The following is a 20000-nucleotide window of genomic DNA, read 5'->3' on the forward strand; positions in this document are numbered from 1 at the left end:
TCCAGTATTTAGTTGGGATAGCTGTAGAAAGTTACTAGCTTTTTTATGGCAACAAGCTGCATGAATAACACTTGCTTCTAAACTAAAGTATGTATCTGTATCCCAATCACAATAGCAGGAGGTGATACGTTGCCCTTCGAGAGCTGTAACACAGCTGGAAGTTCTGAGAGCTTGAAGAGTAAGTAGCTCTGAGGGCAGGAAACGTTAGCTATGGGAATGCTTCAGTGATCTGACTTTTTCTTTGTTAATATAAACAGGATTTTATCATTGATTGTAAATGGATTGCTTTGTCCCAAACATGATTCTCACCATTTTTTTTCTTCTCACTTTAATAACATATGGACAGTTCAAATTTTGATTAAGTCTTTGATTTTTAAAGCATAACAGGCTTTAATCTCAAACATTTCTCCTCAATCCTAATGACTTTTTTGTTTTCAAAAAAGGAAATGAGGAACAAGTGGTTACTTTTGAAGTATTGTAAAAATAATTAACTTCCATGTTTCAGATGAATGCTAAGCAGAATAGCAGTACTCACTCAGCAGACATGGAGGAGAGTGTTTCCATTTATCTAGAGAACCCCAAGGGCTGCTTATAACGATGCAACTCACAACAGATTTTCAGCAAAGTGTCTAAGCATTTTAACAAATAGCAAAGGGCAGTCTCTTGAGTGTGGCAAGACTAAAAGAACCAAGATAAGCTGTTATTTACTGAATTAGTAGAAGTTTAAATATGGATTTATTCAGGGAAAAAAGCGAAATTGAAGTTTAGTTTCTGGACTGTAGCAATCTGTGAATGTACAGGTGTGCGCAATGTGGATTAAAATACCTCAGCTAAATTAGAAAACCAGATGCCATATCTCAGCCTCAGCATTGATCCACAAAGTATGTCTGTAAGCTTCTGAAATCACAGTAAAGGTTCTGGAAATGTGATTTAAACATAGGTCTTTGTGTAAAGCAAAGATTGTCATTAGAAAAATATCAGAGTTTTGAGAGAAAGAGAGATGGTAAGATAAACATGGGAGCATAGTCTAAGGGAACTACAAAGCTCTCGGTGATCCTGTGAGGATGGGGAGTCTGAAGAGTTTAGGAGAGATGGCTGTGATGATATAGACAAATCTTATTTTACAAGTTTAAAGTGCTCAAAACATGTTTCAGTATGGTTTGTATAATTTTCTGTTAGGCAGTATTTAATGAATTCACATTAGTTTGCCAATAATTTATTTGGCAAAGTAGTCTTAAAGATCTTTAAAAGGTCTTTAAAGCTCTGGTTTTGTTGTATTCAAAATGTACTGGGGCTTTGGGGGTTTTTTTGTTCAATGAGAGTTTGGAATGAGAAGTTTCCTTTTATTGCTTTAATATATTTGATTGGTTAAATGAAATCTGGTTTCAGTAATTGATGGATGTTGAAACGGGAGAAAATACATTGCATATGAATCATAACACTATGGGAAGGTGGAGCACGGTCACTTGCAAATGGTAGCTATATTTCATGGAAGCTCTTCAAAAAAAATGACATTTTGTGAGAAATAAGGGTGAAAGTTTGGCTTTCTGTACAAATACATTTGCTATTCTCTTTTAACACTTGCACATACTGTGTGACTGCTGTTTAAGTAATGAATAGGTAGGATAAAATGTTTGCTGTAGTTCACTTGGCCAAGTAGTTAGAGAAGACTTAAGCTTAATAAGCCTGATAATTAAGCTTTAATATATGCAAGAATGGTAATTAACCTATAAAATTCAGTTGTGATGAAACTGCCACTGAATAGATTTATATAACAAGGCTACAAGAACATTTCACTGCTGATGGAAATGTGACTTTCTTTCAGCTGTTTTGTTGTTACTGTTTCTTTTTTTATTTTATTTTTTTTAAAGGCATGTTAATAGTTGATTTCCTTCTAAAGTGCAACAAGAATGCTGGGAAGTAATTTCCAGGCAAATGGAAAGCTCCCAAGCCTCCTAGGTTTTAATTTGGGTCTCTCAAAAGACAGGCGTAGAAAACATCCTTGATCCAAAAAAACCTGCTTAAAATCAGGGAAACCGTATCAATCTTACCATTCCTTTGAGAGTCTTCCTTCCTTCTCTCTACCAGAGTTAACTTTTAAATGACTGCGACTAGCAACAAATGACAGCAGTTTCTTCTGCACTGGTGCGTGCGTCGGTGAGTAGGGGATGGCTGAGTCAAAGCCTACCCTGATCCTTCCCTCGCACTCCCTGCCCAGCTGCTGCCTGTTTACTCCTTTGGGTATAGACCATGATCCTGGAAGCCTACACAGAAAGCTAGAAATAGTGGATGCTCCTACTCCTCTGCATGAGAAACATAGGTGAAGTCTCACCATAACGTACCACACCAGCGTGAACTTGGAGTACATCAACTCCTGTTCAGAAATAGGACTTGGGACTTTGCTTAAAGCTGACCATTTCCACTGAATTGTGTCCTTAGTGATTGCTCTAGAGGTTGAAAATAGAGGTTTGTGAATCTGGAATATCTGGCAGACCAGAGTTTAGACTCCTGAATTTTTGAAACATTTCTCTAGCAACATATTTGGTATTTATGTCTTTCTCCTATAGTTTTCAAGATGGATTGTGTTTTTTCTTTTTCTTTCAGTATGGAGATGTCAGCAATGATGCTGACTGCTGACTGCTTTTTATTGTATTTATTGCTTTATTCTTGAGTTGTTTCAGATGTATCTCACTAAGGCACTGAGTGAAGCTTTGTTCTGTTAGGCTTCCTCTCTCCCACAATCTGGTATGCTTTAGTGATTTTTCTGCTTTAATCCAGAGTTGTTTCAGTTTGCAATCAGTTTTCTCTTTTCCCTAATTTCAGATCAGTAACTTAACACAAGAAAAAGAAAGGCTTTGTGTTATCCAGGATTTGATTTCTCTGTTGAATCTCTTTGTTTTTGTATTTTGTTTTGTTCTTGTTTTGTTTTAATACCCAGTAAAAACACTCTCCTATTTATAAACTAAAATTTCTTTAATAAAGTTTTCTAGAGAGAAGAGTGCATCTCTTCCTGTGATGATCAGTCTTTGTATTATTTTTCCAGGTGTGTAAGGTAACCTCAGTGTGCAAGACAGAGCTGTAGTAACTAGAGAAAGGCTGTTACCAATGCACCTTGCAAAGTCAAGAGCTGTCAGGAAAGGAATTGAAGACCACGTCAGCTCAAATAGGCTAGATTAAGATAAAAACATATTGGGCTGATGGAGCATAAGGAACTTTTTTTAAACAAAATTCTGGTATTTTTTGTAACGGTATGTTCATTTACCTACATCTTTGAATCTGTTTGAAATTGGCAACCCATGCTGAGCGCTAGATTTAACCTATATTCAATGAACTTGAAACAATAACCATTTTGTGACAAAATGAGATCACAGAACTGATCTTTGTGCCAGTTTTACTGCCCTTAGCCCACATCATAACCTGGACACTCAAGGTTAACAGATTGAGAAACATCAAAAAAAAAAAAAAAGCAGCTTGTGTTCTTTCCGCTGATGAAGAGAAATTACTATAGGAAGCTGAAACCTGCTAATTCTGAAATCTTGTAAGAAATGATAGAAGGTACAGTCAGTACTACCTAGGAATAGAGGTAATACTTCCTTTTAAAAATTGACTTTTAGTGCAATACAGTGTTTTGGTATTTTTCTGTGTAGACATTGCACTGAAGATATTTTTTAGTTATTAACTGTCACAAATATTTCATATGATGGATTCTCCACATGTTTTTATTTTATATATTTTATATATTTTTTATATTATTATTCTTTCTATCCAGAAGCAGCCTGATGCAAATTAAGAATTTAAACAATCAAAATTTAGACAATAAATTACATTTCTCTTTTTTCACAATATAATATTAACATCAACATAAATATTAAGAGAAAGTTTTTTACAATTGCTTACACCTGTATTTGCTTTCATTCTCTAATTAAAATAAACCTCATTTAGTATAAAGATTACAGTTGGTTTCAAACCATCAAATAATGAGAATTAACCATTTTCTAAGAAAAAAAGAGGGACTAAAATTGGCTGAAGTCACTGGTCAGTCTGAGGAAATTACCTCAAAAGGAGATTATTTACTTTAGAGTTGTTTAGTTATTTCAGTTCTCTGTATTTAAGTATATAGATTTGCTGTCCTTTTAGCTGTGAAAAAATACATGTAATTCGATCAGAGATTAGCTAGATCTGTAGCTAGTCTAATGAGGAGGTTTGTTAGGGGCAAAGTCCCTTCTGATCTGAGCAGGGCAGCAGAGATTCCCTGCTCTGGCGTGGCTTGCTGGCAGTAGGTGAGCAGAGGTCCCACGTGCAGCAAGGTGCAGTGGGGCTGCCCCACAAGCTAACCAGCTCCATTGAATGTTCAGTAATATGGGCCTCTTTCTTCATAGAACCATAGAATGATTTGGGTTGGAAGGGACCTTAAAGATCATCCAGGCCCAACCCCCCTGCCATGGACAGGGACACCTTCCACTAGACCAGGTTGCTCAAAGCCCCGTCCAACCTGGCCTTGAACACTGCCAGGGAGGGGGCAGCCACAGCTTCTCTGGGCAACCTGTGCCAGTGTCTCACCACCCTCACAGGGAAGAATTTCTTCCTCATATCTCATCTAAATCTACCCTCTTTCAGTTTAAAACCACTACCCCTCGTCCTATCCCTACACCCCCTGATAAAGAGTCCCTCCCCACCCTTCCTGTAGCCCCCTTTAAGTACTGGAAGGCCTCTATAGGGTCTCCCCAGAGCCTTCTCTTCTCCAGGCTGGACAACCCCGACTCTCTCAGCCTGTCCTCACAGGGGAGCTGCTCCAGCCCCTGATCATCTTCATGATCCTCCTCTGGACCCGCTCGAGCACGTCCATGTCCTTCTTATGCTGGTGCCCCCAGAGCTGGACACAGCATTGCAGGGGGGGGTGGTCTCACGAGAGCAGAGTAGAGGGGGAGAATCCCCTCCCTCACCCTGCTGGCCACACTTCTCTTGATGCAGCCCAGGACATGGTTGGCTTTCTGGGCTGCAAGTGCACATTGCTGGCTCATAGTCAGTTTTCCACCCACTAATACCCCCAAGTCCTTCTCCTCAGGGCTGCTCTCAATCCACTCCTTGCCCAGCCTGTGTCTGTGCTTGGGATTGTCCTGACCCATGTGTAGGACCTTGCACTTGGCCTTGTTGAACTTCATGAGGTTTGCACGGGCCCACCTCTCCAGCCTGTCCAGGTCCCTCTGGATGGCACATCCCTTCCCTCCAGCATGTCGGCCACACCACACAGCTTGGTGTCATCAGTGAACTTGCTGAGGGTGTGCTCAATCCCACTGTCAATGTCACCAACAGAGATGCTAAACAGCACTGGCCCCAACACTGACCCCTGAGAAACATCACTCGTCACTGCTCTCCACTGGGACATTGAGCTGTTGACTGTAACTCTTTGATTGTGATCATCCAGCCAATTCCTTATCCATCGAGTGATCCATCCATCAAATCCACAGCTCTTTAACGTGAGACAAGGATGTCATGTGGGACAGTGCCAAAAGCTTTGCACAAGTCCAGATAGATGATGTCAGTTGCTCTTCCCTTATCCACCAACGCTGTAACCCCATCGCAGAAGGGCACCAAATTTGTCAGGCACGATTTGCCTTTAGTGAAGCCATTTTGGCTGTCACCAATCACCTCCTTATTTTCCATGAGCCCTAGCACAGTTTCCAGGAGGATCCACTCCATGATCTTGCCAGGCACAGAGGTGAGACTGACTGGCCTGTAGTTCCATGGGTCTTCCTTTTTTCCCTTTTTAAAAATAGAGGTTATATTTCCCCTTTTCCAGTCAGCAGGACTTTGTGGGACTGCCATGACTTCTCAAATATGGTGGATAGAGGCTTAGCCACTTCATCTGCCAGTTCCCTCAGGACCTGCGGATGCATCTCGTCAGATACCAAGAACCTGTGCACCTTCAGGTTCCTGATCTTCTCCTACAGTGGGCAGTTCTTCCTTCTCATAGTCCCCGCCTTTGCCTTCTGTGTCTTGGGCAGTGTGGCTGGAGCACTTGCCAGTGAAGACTGAGGCAAAAAGGTTGTTGAGTACCTCAGCCTTCTCCATATCCCAGGTGACCAAGTCTCCCTTTTCTTTCCGGAGAGTGCCCACATTTTCCCTAGTATTCCTTTTGTCGTCTTCCCTCTTGCAGTTGTTCCCAGAGAGGCCTAATTTGCTGCTCTGCCCCTCTGGAAAAGATGGGGAACACTCATCACTGCCACCGCTTTTGGAGAGGCAAGCGATATGGTGTAAAGATTAAAACCCATATCACAGTGTGTTAGATCCCAGAACTGGTTAGTCTAGTCTGGGTCAACACAATTCCCAGCTGCGGTTTAGCAGACTGAGCTCTTTTTAGCGGATTGGATAGGTTACAGGTTACAATGGTGACTGTCTACTTGGCTGTCTGCTTCATTAATTCCATACATTTTTGCTAAACCTTTCTTTTGTCCAGTTAAATGTGAAGATGAGACTGGTCAACTGGGATCTAAAGACATAGAATTAGTTTGTGTGGCTGGTGCTTTTTTTGCATAGGTGATCACTTAACACTAGCATATGTTAGATGATTGGCTTCTATAGTGTAGTTTTGAGTTTTTAATTTGTGAATATAAAATGTGTACGCTAACACCCTGAGTCATCTAACCCTTAATCATCCTTCAAGCAAATCCACAGATTACTCTGCAAAGCGTGGTCAGTGGTTAACACATGAATTAATATCCCGGCATTGTGTTGACTTTATCTTAAGCCACAGCCTTTGCAAAAGATGACAGCAAGGGGAAAGAAGGATCTAAAAAACCTGTAGTGTTGATATTTCAGAGAAAGAATCCTGCCTTGTGTTACTTTTCTGACTAACAGAAACCCTGCCTGAGTCACCGCAACTGGTTGTTGTGAAAACTACAATTTAGAGAAATTATGGAAATAATGCAACTCTTTCTGGCAAATTCTTATGTTTATTATAAAAATAATTTGGCTGAACTAGTTGACTTGATTTAGAATTGAGGTGCTTTGGGCATAGTAATACTCATTTGGATTGAATAGAAGATACTGGAGAAGATAAATCAGTCAGTCATTACTAGCATAACAAATGATGATCAAATTAAAGATGATGTCTTAAGGTTCCTCTGTTTTTCCTCTATACGCATATTTAGCACTCCAGATGGTCAATGCAGTCATAATAAACTGGTGGGACTATTTAATTAAATGTGTTCCCAGGGCATTAAATGTAGGGTATTATTCTTTGGCTGATGGTCAGGGTAAATATTTTGTAATAAGGGTGAGTCCTTGTAGAATATTGCTGGTAGTACATGAAAATCACATTTGGGAACAGAAATGTGTTCAAAGCAGAAATTTCTTCACAAAATTAAGATATCTCAAATGTTAATCCCTTTTATATGTGGGGTTTTCTTCTACCACTAATTCACTATTACTCATTACTACTCAATTATTATAACTAGCATGAGAAATAATTTTAAAATTGGAAGTCATAGAATGGAATGAGTCTAAGTTAAAGTCTGTAGCCCTTTAGTAGTCAATAGTCACATTTTTACTGAATACTGAAGGGCTCAGTTGGAACACTGAAAAGCATAGTTAAAAACATCTCTGTTAAAACAGTGATGGTTCCCTGGTAGTGAAGGAAGCCTGTTTGGTCTTGTTAGGAGTTAATTCTGCTCCCTTTCTGAAATCTCAGAGGACTGAAAACATCTTTCCATAGTCTGAAAATTCCTCCACCCCCAAGTATGCAAATGTCCACTAGCCCAGCAGTGATACTTCTCTGTCAATAACCTAATTATCTTTTCACTCTAACCAGTTTTATAACTCATTACTTCCTTTATTCCCATAGAGCAGCTTTTTTTCCCCCTGTGAAAGTGAGATTAGTAGAATGGAAACAAGGATAAACTTAGCCTATTAAAATAGGCTAGTTAATAACTGGAGGGGGGAAGATCAGCTAGAAATCTGAAATGCATACAATTAGCGGGCAACTGAACTGAAAAGCAAATTACCTTATGGGGTATACATCTGTCTCAGAAATGGGTGGTTCATGCTCTCTAGCCAGGGTTTTCTTCTGAGGTGTCCTCTCACCTTACAGGCAGAGAACATCATTATCTACTTGTAAGAAGGCTGAGAACCTAATTCTGAAGGACACTTAATTTTATGGGGGTGTTAGAAGTAGGTGTCTTTTCTCTGAACGTCTCCTGAGAGAATTAGTGTGTGGTTTTGAAAGAGTGACGGGACGTGCCATTTGACACTATCCCATTTCACTATGGGAAAAGCAAAATTTTAGGTAGGAGGTGTTGGGATGGATAGCTAATGTCTCTCGATTTCTACACACACATCTATATATTCCCAGACAGAAACATGATTGCCCACACACAACTGTGGTAGGTCTGTACTATTGTTAAGTTTGTACAGTTAAGCACACAAGTCTGGAAGGCCCAGAACTTTAAGGATTTTAGATGTCAAAGGTACCAATTTCTTTGAGATGTAAATAGGCTAGCACAGAATTTTAATCTGCCCTCTTTGGTTAGACTGGATTTTGTTAGGACTGTGTCAACTGTATATAGCCAAACTGATTGTTAAGAAAGCTTTTGTGCTGGTGTTGGCTAAACTGACCTACTGCAGAAATAAAATCCTGTGTGGTAGAATCCGATTAACAGAAAACTGGGAGCCAGCAAATCCCTGCAGAAAGCAGAAGACTTGGAGTATTATCAGTAAAAGTCCCCCTTTGCAAATTAAGCAGTGGAAAAATTGTTTTGGCTGTTACTGCATAGGAATAAACAGAGCAAGTTCAAAACTAATGCAAAGCACCAGTGCTATAGAGCTTCTTTATTTCCTTAGAGACCCTCCCTGCCTCAAAGCTTTCAGATGCATCTAAATTTACAGAAAAACACTCTCAGCACCAGGGAAAACGCGAGAGTGGTTTGTTTCTACAGTCACTGTAAGTCCAGGATCTTCACTGACGTCCATAGTCACTAAAGTAGTGTTTGAATTTGCATTTGTAGCTAATTTTAATAACTGTTTTAGAGTTAAATCTCAAGAGTACAGAGCTATGGAGGTGTTCTGATTTATTTTACAATTAAATAAAGGGGTTTTTTGTGAGTTTGTTGGGGTTTTTTTAATGCCTTTGGAACCACAGACTGTCAAACCACACTTAAGCAGTGAAGTGCAAATGGGTAGATGCCTTTTGAGGGGGTCCAAATAGAAGAACAGTGTCTTAAATATATATAAATTTGGTTACAACAGTAAATATTTACTACATAAATATGGTACCTAAACAGTAAATCAATAAAGAGGAAGAGAGGCAGTGCAATTTTATGTTTTGTTTGAACAACAGGGAAAGAGTGTGAGGAAAGAGGAATCAAAGTGGGATTCATAGAAAATTGCCTCCTTCGTTTCACTTTTTATAGGGATCATTAGTCAAATCTTCTGCTGTATTGATGCACTTTCAGTGTCCCCTCCCCTGAGCTTTGCCAGCTGACACCAGCTAGAGCTGATGTAATTCTCACTTTCCTCATGCTGTAACCTTTAACTGTGTGTTTCTCACTGTTTAAGTCTGAGGGGTAGAAAATAACTCCTGCTATTAGAATAGGTTGTGAGCTTTGATTTGGAGTCTGCAGCTGAAGAAGAGGGGAGCAGAAGGATGGTGATGAAGAGGCCCGGGCTGCTTTGCCACAGGCTTTCTGTGCCACTGAGCAAATCACTTAATCTCCCTGTACCTGTTTCCCAGCCGTATGAAGGAATAATAGCTTTTCCTTAGCTTATTGCAGTGTTGTTAAGATAAAGACTTTGAAGGGATTAGGTCCTGTAGCTGGAGGCTTTAAAAAGCACTTTGGATGGATAAAACAAGTTGCTGAAAGCAGCTATCTAGGTCCTAATGTAAACTGTACCAAAGTCACAGTGGTGACCTGGCATCCTCCTGGTATTCACAATGTGCATCTCCCTTCCCTAGCCTGACTAACACAAAATTTCTCACACATATGAACAAAAATGGAAGTATGTGTCAGGCAGCTTCACAAAACATTAGATACACAGTCATCCTTAATGTTCTTCCAGCCAGTGCTGAAATGGAAAACAGTAACACTGTTCTCTTAGAGTTGCAGCTCCCTTTAACCATTAGAGCTAATTAGTAAATTGCTTCCAAAATATCTAGGTGAGATGAGAAATCTCTTAGTTATGATTTTGACCTACCAGTTTCAGGCCCAGCAAGTAACCAGAAGAACTGGTCAGCTGAGACCATTTTACTGAATCACTAGGACAGTCCCCAGATGTTTCTTCCTAGTTAGCTGCACACATACACAGCTCCAGCACCTGCTTTCAATCAGTCAGACTGCTCATGTGCAAAAAGCTGGCATGGTGGGGAGCAGGGATGTAACTAATGTTGTATAAAGAATGACCTAACTGCTGAGGCTCTAAGCATGTGGTAGAGTTGTCCTGGAGTAAGTTACTCGTCACTCTCCCAGACTATACCCCAGTGCTCTGACATCACAGAGTGGTTGCTATTTAAGAGTATTTGCTAGGGATTTATACCCTTTTTCACCAACAATAATAGAGCTTTGTTTCCCCTTCAAAATTAATTTGACCTGTTCTTTGGAGTAAAGATTCTCAGCATCAATGGTAACTTGTGTACTTTTTATTTTTAGGAAAAGGAAAAAAAGTCTGATGGCTAGGGGCCCAGTGATGGAGCTTTTGTATGGATTTTGCATTCTTTTGTAGCTCCCAAAAATCACGCTGGGCCATGAGAAATTGGACTTTAAAGTTGTGATGCTTCATGTATTTCAAAAGAAAGCCTTTCTAACATAGTGCTAATGTTCTGCATGAATTTCTTTGAATAATGTTTCTGAGAAATTATAAGATGATATGACACAGTACAGAGACAATAATAGAAGAATTATGCAAATGTAGGTTGGACTTTCATTCTAGCATTTTTGCACTAAGATACCCCAGAGAACGTTGGTGCTTTCTAGTGATGTAGGCCTTCAATTCCTTTCTTTGCTAGAAAATTTAGTTTCAAAGACAAACTCTTAATGGATGCCTTGTGGGACTGGAGCCACATTAGCTCACAGAGGTACTGCTTTCTGCTGCTGCCCAGCCAGGATGATTTCTACAGAGCTCAAACACTGGTAGGGCTGAGCCAGAAGCATGGAGACCCCTCTGTCCTGTTCTGAAGTGCCTTGGGAGGCCGGGAGGAGGAGAGGTGACACAGGTATCTCTGCTTGTTTTGTCTGATTTGGATATTACATGCTGCCTAATGACGAGTGAGGGCTCATGCCTTGTTAACCTGAAAGAGCTGCTGGTGGCATTAAAGCCACGTACTTAAGGACTGACTTCCGAGAGCCTGTCTGGGAACCTGTGCTGTCCCCTCTGTAGCAGGTGCTGCACCTCTTCTGGTGAGCACTCTTCGCCTTGCGGCAGCTCATTGCTCTGACCCATGAGGCTGTGAGTGAGGCAGCTGCTGTTACTGTATAAGGAGAGCACAACTCCAGAGACAAAAGGTTTGGAGAGAGTAGCTCTGCACTGCAGGCAGCACCCAGCTCTGGTTACTCTTGTATTAGATTTTATGTAATTAATTAAGATGGGCATGTTAATTACAAGCTTTCTGTACCTTAGCATAAAGATTGCCATCTCTCTTTGGTAGTGACTCCTGCTGGATGGTCAGGGCAGCTGTAAAAATACCCATTCTTCCCATCCATTCCTCCTTTACACAGGGAACAGAGAAGTCCCAGGAAATACAACTGAAACCAAATTAGAGGGCAGCAAGGATGCTGGAAGAGAGCAAACTGGGAAGTGTCTACTTTATGCCAAATCATTTTAAGGACAGCTTGGGAGGTGCAAAAAAAGATGAAAATTACTGGGCAGAAAAGGTTAGCACTAAACTTTTGAGTTATTGGATAGGTTTGACCAAGAACAGCACTGCACCTATAAGATATGCTTACTAGTGAAAATATGTGGCCAGGAAAAACACTCCTCAAATGCTTCCCTTCTGTAGTCTCTGGGATGCTAACAGTACATAGCTCAAGAGGGGAGCTCTGTTAACATTTGTAGTAATTAACAGTGTGAGACAATGTTTCCATAGAAAAAAATTCTGCTTGTGTTGATTGGGAAAAAGCCTATTTACTTCCTTGACTGCAAAGAAATTTTACAATTTCAATTTTAGCTCTGTTGTTGTACCAGGAACTCCCTTTGAAGTTGTTAATGCTCCAGAGAGATCTTGTTTTGCATTATTTGAGTCTGATATGCATTATAGTCAGATTTTGATCCTTTGTGACAACAGCATAAACTCAGAATAAATCCTGTTGGGAACCTGGTGCATGGCCTTTCAGTGGAGTAATTCCATTGCAGGTGGCAGCAGCATCTGGTCTTTTATGTTTTTAATAGTGGCTGTGAAGTCCTCAAAGGATGAGCAATTTGTGTACAGCTCAAGTTCTTTTCTTTCAACTAAAGCTTGATAATGACGTTCTCACCCACAGTTAAAAAAGGATACAGCAGTGCTCTGGTTCCACAAACAGCTGCTCCATCACTGGGAGTCTGTGAGGGTCAGTGCTCTCTGTAGGGAACTCAGCAATACTGTCAAACTGAATTTTGCAGCTTAAGGTACCTTTGGGGAACTAACTTCAGTACCCCTAGGCGCTTTGACGGTGTATTAATGCGGCCGTAATTCCAGCAGCATTAATCAGACCCCAGGATGTAAAAGGGAATGATTCACAGGAAAACACTGTGTTCTCTCAGTCTGTCACTGTGGGAAGGCGTTGGTAATGCATGAGTGGGATTAGTGATATTTTTCAGTTCACATGCTTAGGGATTTCCTCTCCAGCTTCAGGACTTTATTTCTCTGCAGGAAGAAGTGACAGGGGTCCCTTGAAAGGAAAGGTAAAGTTTCACAGGTTAAAGCATGGGTGTGAAGAACAACTGGCTGAGTTTGAAGGACCCCGTTCAGGTCAGCAGGGTGACTTGTCTGCACAAGCTCATGCACTGAGACAGACCACATCTGTTGTTGGATTTTAAGGGACTTCTGTTTTGTCTTTTGTTTTAGAGCAAGCTGGGAAAAGCCAGTGTTGACGCTTAAGAAAAGAGCTGATGTGCAGGAGATCAGGGCTCTGTTCACAGCATTGCTGCAAATACTCATCCAGGGCCCATGGCAGGTGTTCAGGCCTGCCAGCTGCTCTGGTGGGGCAGTTCGTGACCACTGGTGGGGTGGTTAAGCATTGCTGAATGCCTGAGATGACTAACCCTATGCTGTGTGCAATTCTCACCCCCACTTCCTCCTCCATTTCTTTCCCCTCTCCTTTTGTTTGGTTAGCTTCCAGCCAAACACCGAGAAGAAGGGGATGGTGTCACTCAGCACACTGAGGAGGAAGACAGGATTGCAGCCCTGGCTCTTATAGCATCAACACAAAATACCTGGAGCAGAGTCTGTTCCCTTAGTGGGACATAAACTCTGCCCTGCTAGTCAGGCCTGTGATCAGTTTGGCCATTGGCCTAACTTAGGGTAATCTGAATTGCTTGCTGTTTAAAAAGGCAGCAAAGGGAGGGGAAGAATTTGATACAGTCCTATCAAGAAATGGTGTGAAAACTAATTATAGCATAGGAGGGAATGGGATACTAGGGTTGTGATCCAGGAATGGAAAATGTGGGCTGTGAGACAGTGGAAAACTTCTTTTAAGAGAAAAGTACTTTTGACTTGTTCCAGAAAAGGGGTAGTGATCAAGTGAGATGTTTTCAGTCACTTTTTACATTGTCTGCTTTTGACCTAGGTCTGCTCCAGCTCCTACCCAAGGTCCCACCAGTGCTGGGGCTGCAGGGCCACCTCCAGCTACCAATGTGTCAAGCAACAAACGGATGCAGCAGACACAAGCCCGGGTGGATGAGGTAAGTGGCTCCACGTGATCTGTTGCTCACCACAAGGGTGCTGATGGGTTTGTTGTTTTTTTTTTCTTTAAGATGCTTTCCTCCCTAGTGATCCAGCAACTCCTGCTCATCTGAAAGCAGTGGATCTAGAAAATGTTTACCAAATGATGGCATTTATAAAGAGACAGACAGTACAAGAGAGATTCTGAGTATGAACATCCTTGTACCAGTAACACTTCTGCAGAATAAATGTGGGCACTGGTGCCAGTTCAGGAATTCATCCCAGTCAGTCAGGTTAGGAGGAAATGTCATAGTGAAACCAGCTCTTTTAACATGTTCTGTGTTCCTAAAGGCTAGATGCTAATCTCACAGGCCGTTTCACAGGGACAGACCATCAGCTTCTCCTAGATAGATTCAAGCCATGAGAATTGTACAGCTGAGGGCTGTGTGCATAAACCAGAGCTCTATTGATTAATCATCACAAGAAAGGCACCCACACATGATGTCATAACAGCACCTCTAACAAATCCCCACTCCTTTTGTTGGAGGACCACATGCCTGTTCCAGCTTGGATCCTTAAATTCTTGTAGCATACAGACTACCCCGCCACCTTGGCTGTAGCGCCAGTGTCCATCTAACTGCTGTGATAATGGGAATATGCGAGCATACCCCTGCTCATGGGTGTAGTCCCTGAGCATACCAGCAGTACAGTAGCAGCTGTAGCATCCTTGCACACCTGCTGTGCAGATTTGTGTGCTGGGTATTAAATATAGAGTTTTACTAAACCCCTACAAAGACTTAAGTAACTAATTGCTTACTGTCCATGGGGAAGTGGCCAGGGCTTGTGTGATTCTTTAATGCCAATTCAATAAAATACACATGATAAAATAGCTATTAACATGCATAAAGACCTCTATTTTCAACAGCTCCAGGTATGCTTTAAAAAATAGTAGAGGAGACCTCACAACATCCATCTCAAATGCATTTCTTAAGATGAATTAAATACACCTGTCAAACTGAGCTCTGTCTTTCTGAGAACTTTTTCTTTGCTGAAGATCTGAAATGGAGTCTTTCTGGCCTTGCCATTGCTGATGCTCAGAGCTGATCACAAGAACATCCTCTGGCTGCAGAAGTGTCTGCAGAAATTTCTAGGCCAGGTTCTCTCATTATCACACATTGCACTAACTTCACTGATGTCTCTTGCAGTGGGGAAAGGAATATTGTATTTCAGCTTTTGTCTTGGGTCAGAACAATGAAATAAACTTCTTGTCCTGAACATATTACATCATTATGGTGCTATAATTGTTTATGTGAGCTATAGCAAAAGTAATTGTCCCTAGAAGGTGAAAAATAATTGCTAGTTATTGTCTAAAACAAGTGATGTATGTCAGATACATAGGGCTCTTCAAGCAGATCAACGGAGAGGCTAGTGAACCCCCGCTTTGTGTTTAAGGTACTCTGTATTCTGAGACTTTTCACACAAACGCATGCAAGATTGTCTTGTGAAGCATGATGGCATAATTTTGGCAGGAACTCTTACCCAATATGAGTGGACAGTGAGTAGCTCTTGGATTTGAGGATTAAGTGGGTGATAATCAGGATCCATGTGTTTTTTGCCTCCTGTTTGAGAGGGAGGCTGAGGCTGGTATGGGTTTTGAGTGGATAGCACATGGTCAGCAGATCCTTGTTTAACAGGGAAATCACAGTATAAGAATAGCCAAGGAGGAAAAATGCCACAGGGCTTTCAGTACCGTGAAGTCACTGGGGTGAAACGGGTTTATAGCACCTAAGGATCTGATCTGTTAAGCATTGCTTTGACCTTCCTACTTGATCTTCCCTGTTTTTTTCTTTCATGTCTTGTGGGAATGTAAGCTGTAGGTGGCACCAAACACCACAGCTCAGCACTACAGTCCTCTGGCTGTTCTGCTCCAAGTGCTGCTCTGCACGCACTTCTGACTCAAACCCAAACTCAGCAACACAATCACGTCTTTGCTTAAGAGACAATTTTTGGTCTCAGTAAAATGACTGACATTTTTAATGCTATCTCAATGCTGATACAGTATTTCAGCTATATTCATGTTGGGTATTCCCATCTGATTTCTCTAGGCATCCTAGAACTTATTTTCTAAGGCCCAGATCTTGGTTTTAGTCTAGACAAACATTCATTTATTTGACAAAAATGCATCATCTGGACAAGTGTTCACTGCAGTCAGGTTAAATTCAATAAACAGTTCTGGGAAAAAAAAAAAAAGAATGGTTAGGAAATGTTACAGTATTTTTTTTTCAGCATTTTCAAATAGTTTAAAATTTTCATTACAAAACACTGTACTGAGACTAAATATTAGCTAAATATCAGTTAAATATTAGCTAAGAAATTAATCATAGAACCATAGAATGATTTAGGTTGGAAGGGACCTTAAAGATCATCCAGGCCCAACCCCCCTGCCATGGACAGGGACACCTTCCACTAGCCCAGGTTGCTCAAAGCCCCGTCCAACCTGGCCTTGAACACTGCCAGGGAGGGGGCAGCCACAGCTTCTCTGGGCAACCTGTGCCAGTGTCTCACCACCCTCACAGGGAAGAATTTCTTCCTCATATCTAATCTAAATCTACCCTCTTTCAGTTTAAAACCGTTACCCCTCATCCTATCCCTACACCCCCTGATAAAGAGTCCCTCCCCATCTTTCCTGTAGCCCCCTTTAAGTACTGGAAGGCCTCTATAGGGTCTCCCCAGAGCCTTCTCTTCTCCAGGCTGGACAACCCCGACTCTCTCAGCCTGTCCTCACAGGGGAGCTGCTCCAGCCCCTGATTATCTTCTGGGTTTTTGCAGGTAATAGTTAAATTATATTAAATATAAAGAACAATGACTTATTACAGAGTATGAGAAGTAACACACCAGCAACCATATTCACTGCTAGAGTAAGTGGACACTACTTTACTGAGATTGGTGTACTGTCTAACATTTAGGTTAGTGAGGAATTTGTACGGAATTTCTATTTAGAGTTATTGGCTTGCTGGAAGAGGATTTTTGTCTCACTCAGTGTGTAAAATATATGCATGGATGGGCCTTACCTATTGTGTACCGGCTGTGCATGCTTTTTTCGCTGAGGCTGTGCAATGAGGTGGCATGAGCTTCCTGCTACAGTTCAGGCTGAATTTTCTCAGGTAAGATTTTCTCTTCCTCCATTTTCAAGCGGGACTTCAAATTATGGGTGGGAAGTCATCTTGTCCGAGAAAGATCTGCACAGTGAGTAACATACAGTTCCCTTTAGAATTGCCTTTATCTAGCCAATTTCTCTAGTTCAGGTAAGGAAGTTATATTAAATGTATAAGGAAAGTAATGGCTTGGTCTTAGTAATAACCAGACAAATGTCAACCAAACTGTAGTATAGTGGTACTGGTTTCCATCAGTTTTTTGTATCCATAGTGAAGTAGCTAGTTGTACACTAAAAGAAGTCAAAAGCTTTAATGAAACTAATTACAGTATTTCATAATGTCCCTTTATTTTTCACCTTTAAGGGCATCTGAGCAGAGTATAGTTATGTGTATCTTGTTCTCACTGTTTCTGTTTCCATAGGCATGGTTTTTGAGGCACTGTCCAGGTAATTGCCATCACATACCATAATGGCAAATGACTGGTTTCAGTATGATATGTGATACTCCACCGTGTGAACATAGAGGTGACCTTCTGCTTTACTGTGTGTGGAATGTAACGTGAGGCTGTGCCTTTGCAGGTGGTAGACATCATGAGAATGAATGTGGACAAGGTGCTAGAAAGAGACCAGAGGCTATCAGAGCTTGACAACCGGGCAGATGCATTGCAAGCAGGTGCCTCACAGTTTGAAACCAGTGCAGCCAAACTGAAGAGAAAATACTGGTGGAAAAATTGCAAGGTAAGGAATATAAATTCTTGTTGAGAATCACTTCATGGCAGACATTACTTTCACTTGCATTTAACGGGACTTTGCTTGCAGGATGGCGTCTCTAAGTGGCCTCTTCTTGACAAGGGGAGAAGGAGATGCCTTGCCCTCTAGGCTCCAGGATAATAAGTCAAGCAACTTTGATCTTTACTAGAACCTATTCTTTAGATAATTTCTGCTGTATATAAAATATAGATACAAATTTTGATGCCCGCAGATAGGGATGGGAGAGCATTCCATGTTAATTCATGCCAGTTCCCTGGGTGAACCACAAAACCTGAACAGGAGTGGTGAATTCTAGTAGTTGGAGAAAATAAGCTTTTTCCCCATGGGAGATCATCAGCCTCTTGATTTTTCTTTAGGATGGTAAACTACCAAAAAAAGACTTGGTTCCACAAACTGCTGTGAGAAGTGAGGAAATGACAGTCTCTTTAAAAAAGAGGGGCAGATTAGGACAGAGCAGGACTTTAATCAGCCAGCTCTCTCCTCTGCTGTTTTCAAAGTCTTATCCTTACCCATGAGCAGAGGGAACCTCACTTTCCTTTGCTTTTTCAGACCTTCTCCAGAATTTGTGTTTTCTGGACCCAGAAACTTCAGCTCCTCTTATTCATATAAGACCCCATATCCTTGCTTTTTTCTACTCATGCACCACTAACATGAATGCTATACCAAAAGTTCAGCTTCATTCCCATTTCTCTTCAGTACCATCTTTGCTGCTGACCATTCATGTCCACCCAAATAAAACCACTTGTTCCCAAGGGAGAATCCCAAATGTATCTCTCACCAGTCTGTTGCTTGCTTTGTCTCTTCAGTCCACAGTGCTATGAAATGTAAAGCAAAGCACAATATTCTGTGTAAACTACACACACAAACACTCCAGAAATAAGTGGATCGAGGTTAGAAATTCAACTGAGCAGTTCCTTTGGGCCTCTTCTAGCTGTTGCCCAGTTGCTTTGCCTGACAGTGCAGGAAGCAGGGCTTTTGGGAGCTACAGACACAGATTTTGAGTTGGGTTCACCCATGCTGACTGCAGTCACCACAGTGATCTACACTACGCTAGACCTTCAAACCTACCCTCATTCTCCTTTCCTCATTGTCCCTTCCTGCTTTACCGTGACAAACAGAGTCCCCCTGTCCTTCCTCTGGCTCCCAAACTCTTGAAGGAGGGGGAAAATAAATAAATTTACAAGCCAATGGCTAGCTCCATCCTCCAGACATATGTCTGGAGGAATGAAGGCCTTGGGTTGACACGTCCATGTTTGTTGTTTTACAGTCTTTCCATTTTCACTGGAGTGATGATGGGAATTGGACTGCAGCATCTCTGGTGGCCTTACTAGCATTCAGCAAGTCTCATTTAGGGACCTCTACCCCACACAACTCAGTGCTGGTATGGTCTGTGCACAGCTGGCTCTGATGTATCTGTTCCTGTGAGAACAGACTTCAACTTTGCAATGAGCTATTTCCAGGCTAACATGCTGGAAACCATGCTGGCTAGCATGGGCTACCTCTCTCAACCGCACAAGTACACAAAGCCAGCACAAATAGCTGCTAGGCATTAAACATCTCCAGCTGCTTCTTCCCTGACTGTGGGAACATGGTGAAAAGTGGTCAAGTTACTCTGGTATAAAGTTGTACATGGCCATGTGTGAATCCAGCCACTTAAAGCACCTCTGGAGTTTTACTTTGGAAGTTTACTTTTTCTTTACTGCTGGAAATGGATAAAGTTGGTCACTGCATCTTAGCTGATGGGTAAGAACTTGCTAGCTTTGACAAGAGGCTATGTCCATTGCTGGTGGTTAGCTGTTCCTTAAATTGACACTAAATTTGGGGCCTTAACAAGTCTGTTGCAGTGAGTCTTTGCAAGAATTAAATGTGCAAGGAATGAGCCACCAAGTAAAAGCAAAAAACCTGAGGTGTTACTGTCTTTCATGTGAAAACCTGACGTTCTCTTTTTTTCTCATAACTCTCTTTTTATAGATGATGATCATCCTTGGTGTAGTATGCGCAGTCATTCTCATTATAATTATAAGTGAGTAATGCATTTTCTCTTTCATTTATGATCTCAGTAGCTCTGTGACTTACAAAGTGCTGATATATTAAAGAACAAAACAAAACATCAATATAAAATATTTAAACTGATTAATCTGTGAAATTCCCCTTCTAGTGTCATGCTGTTATAGTGAGAATTACTGCAAACTCTCTGGACACTTAGTAGGTAGAATTTGTTGACATTTA

At 41.3% G+C, this 20000-nt stretch overlaps 1 protein-coding gene across 1 annotated transcript in view; it reads left to right on the forward strand.

The window, feature by feature from the left end:
- Positions 1-20000, forward strand: part of VAMP2 (vesicle associated membrane protein 2) — a 56048-nt gene that overhangs the window by 24920 nt on the left and 11128 nt on the right. The window contains exons 2-4 of the mRNA XM_074877745.1: positions 13752-13866; positions 17580-17738; positions 19743-19794. Of these exons, the coding sequence (XP_074733846.1) occupies positions 13752-13866; positions 17580-17738; positions 19743-19794 (326 nt within the window). The remainder of the gene's footprint in view (positions 1-13751; positions 13867-17579; positions 17739-19742; positions 19795-20000) is intronic.

The sequence above is a fragment of the Strix uralensis genome, chromosome 9 (genome assembly GCF_047716275.1).
Source record: "Strix uralensis isolate ZFMK-TIS-50842 chromosome 9, bStrUra1, whole genome shotgun sequence".
Taxonomy (NCBI): Eukaryota; Metazoa; Chordata; class Aves; order Strigiformes; family Strigidae; genus Strix; species Strix uralensis.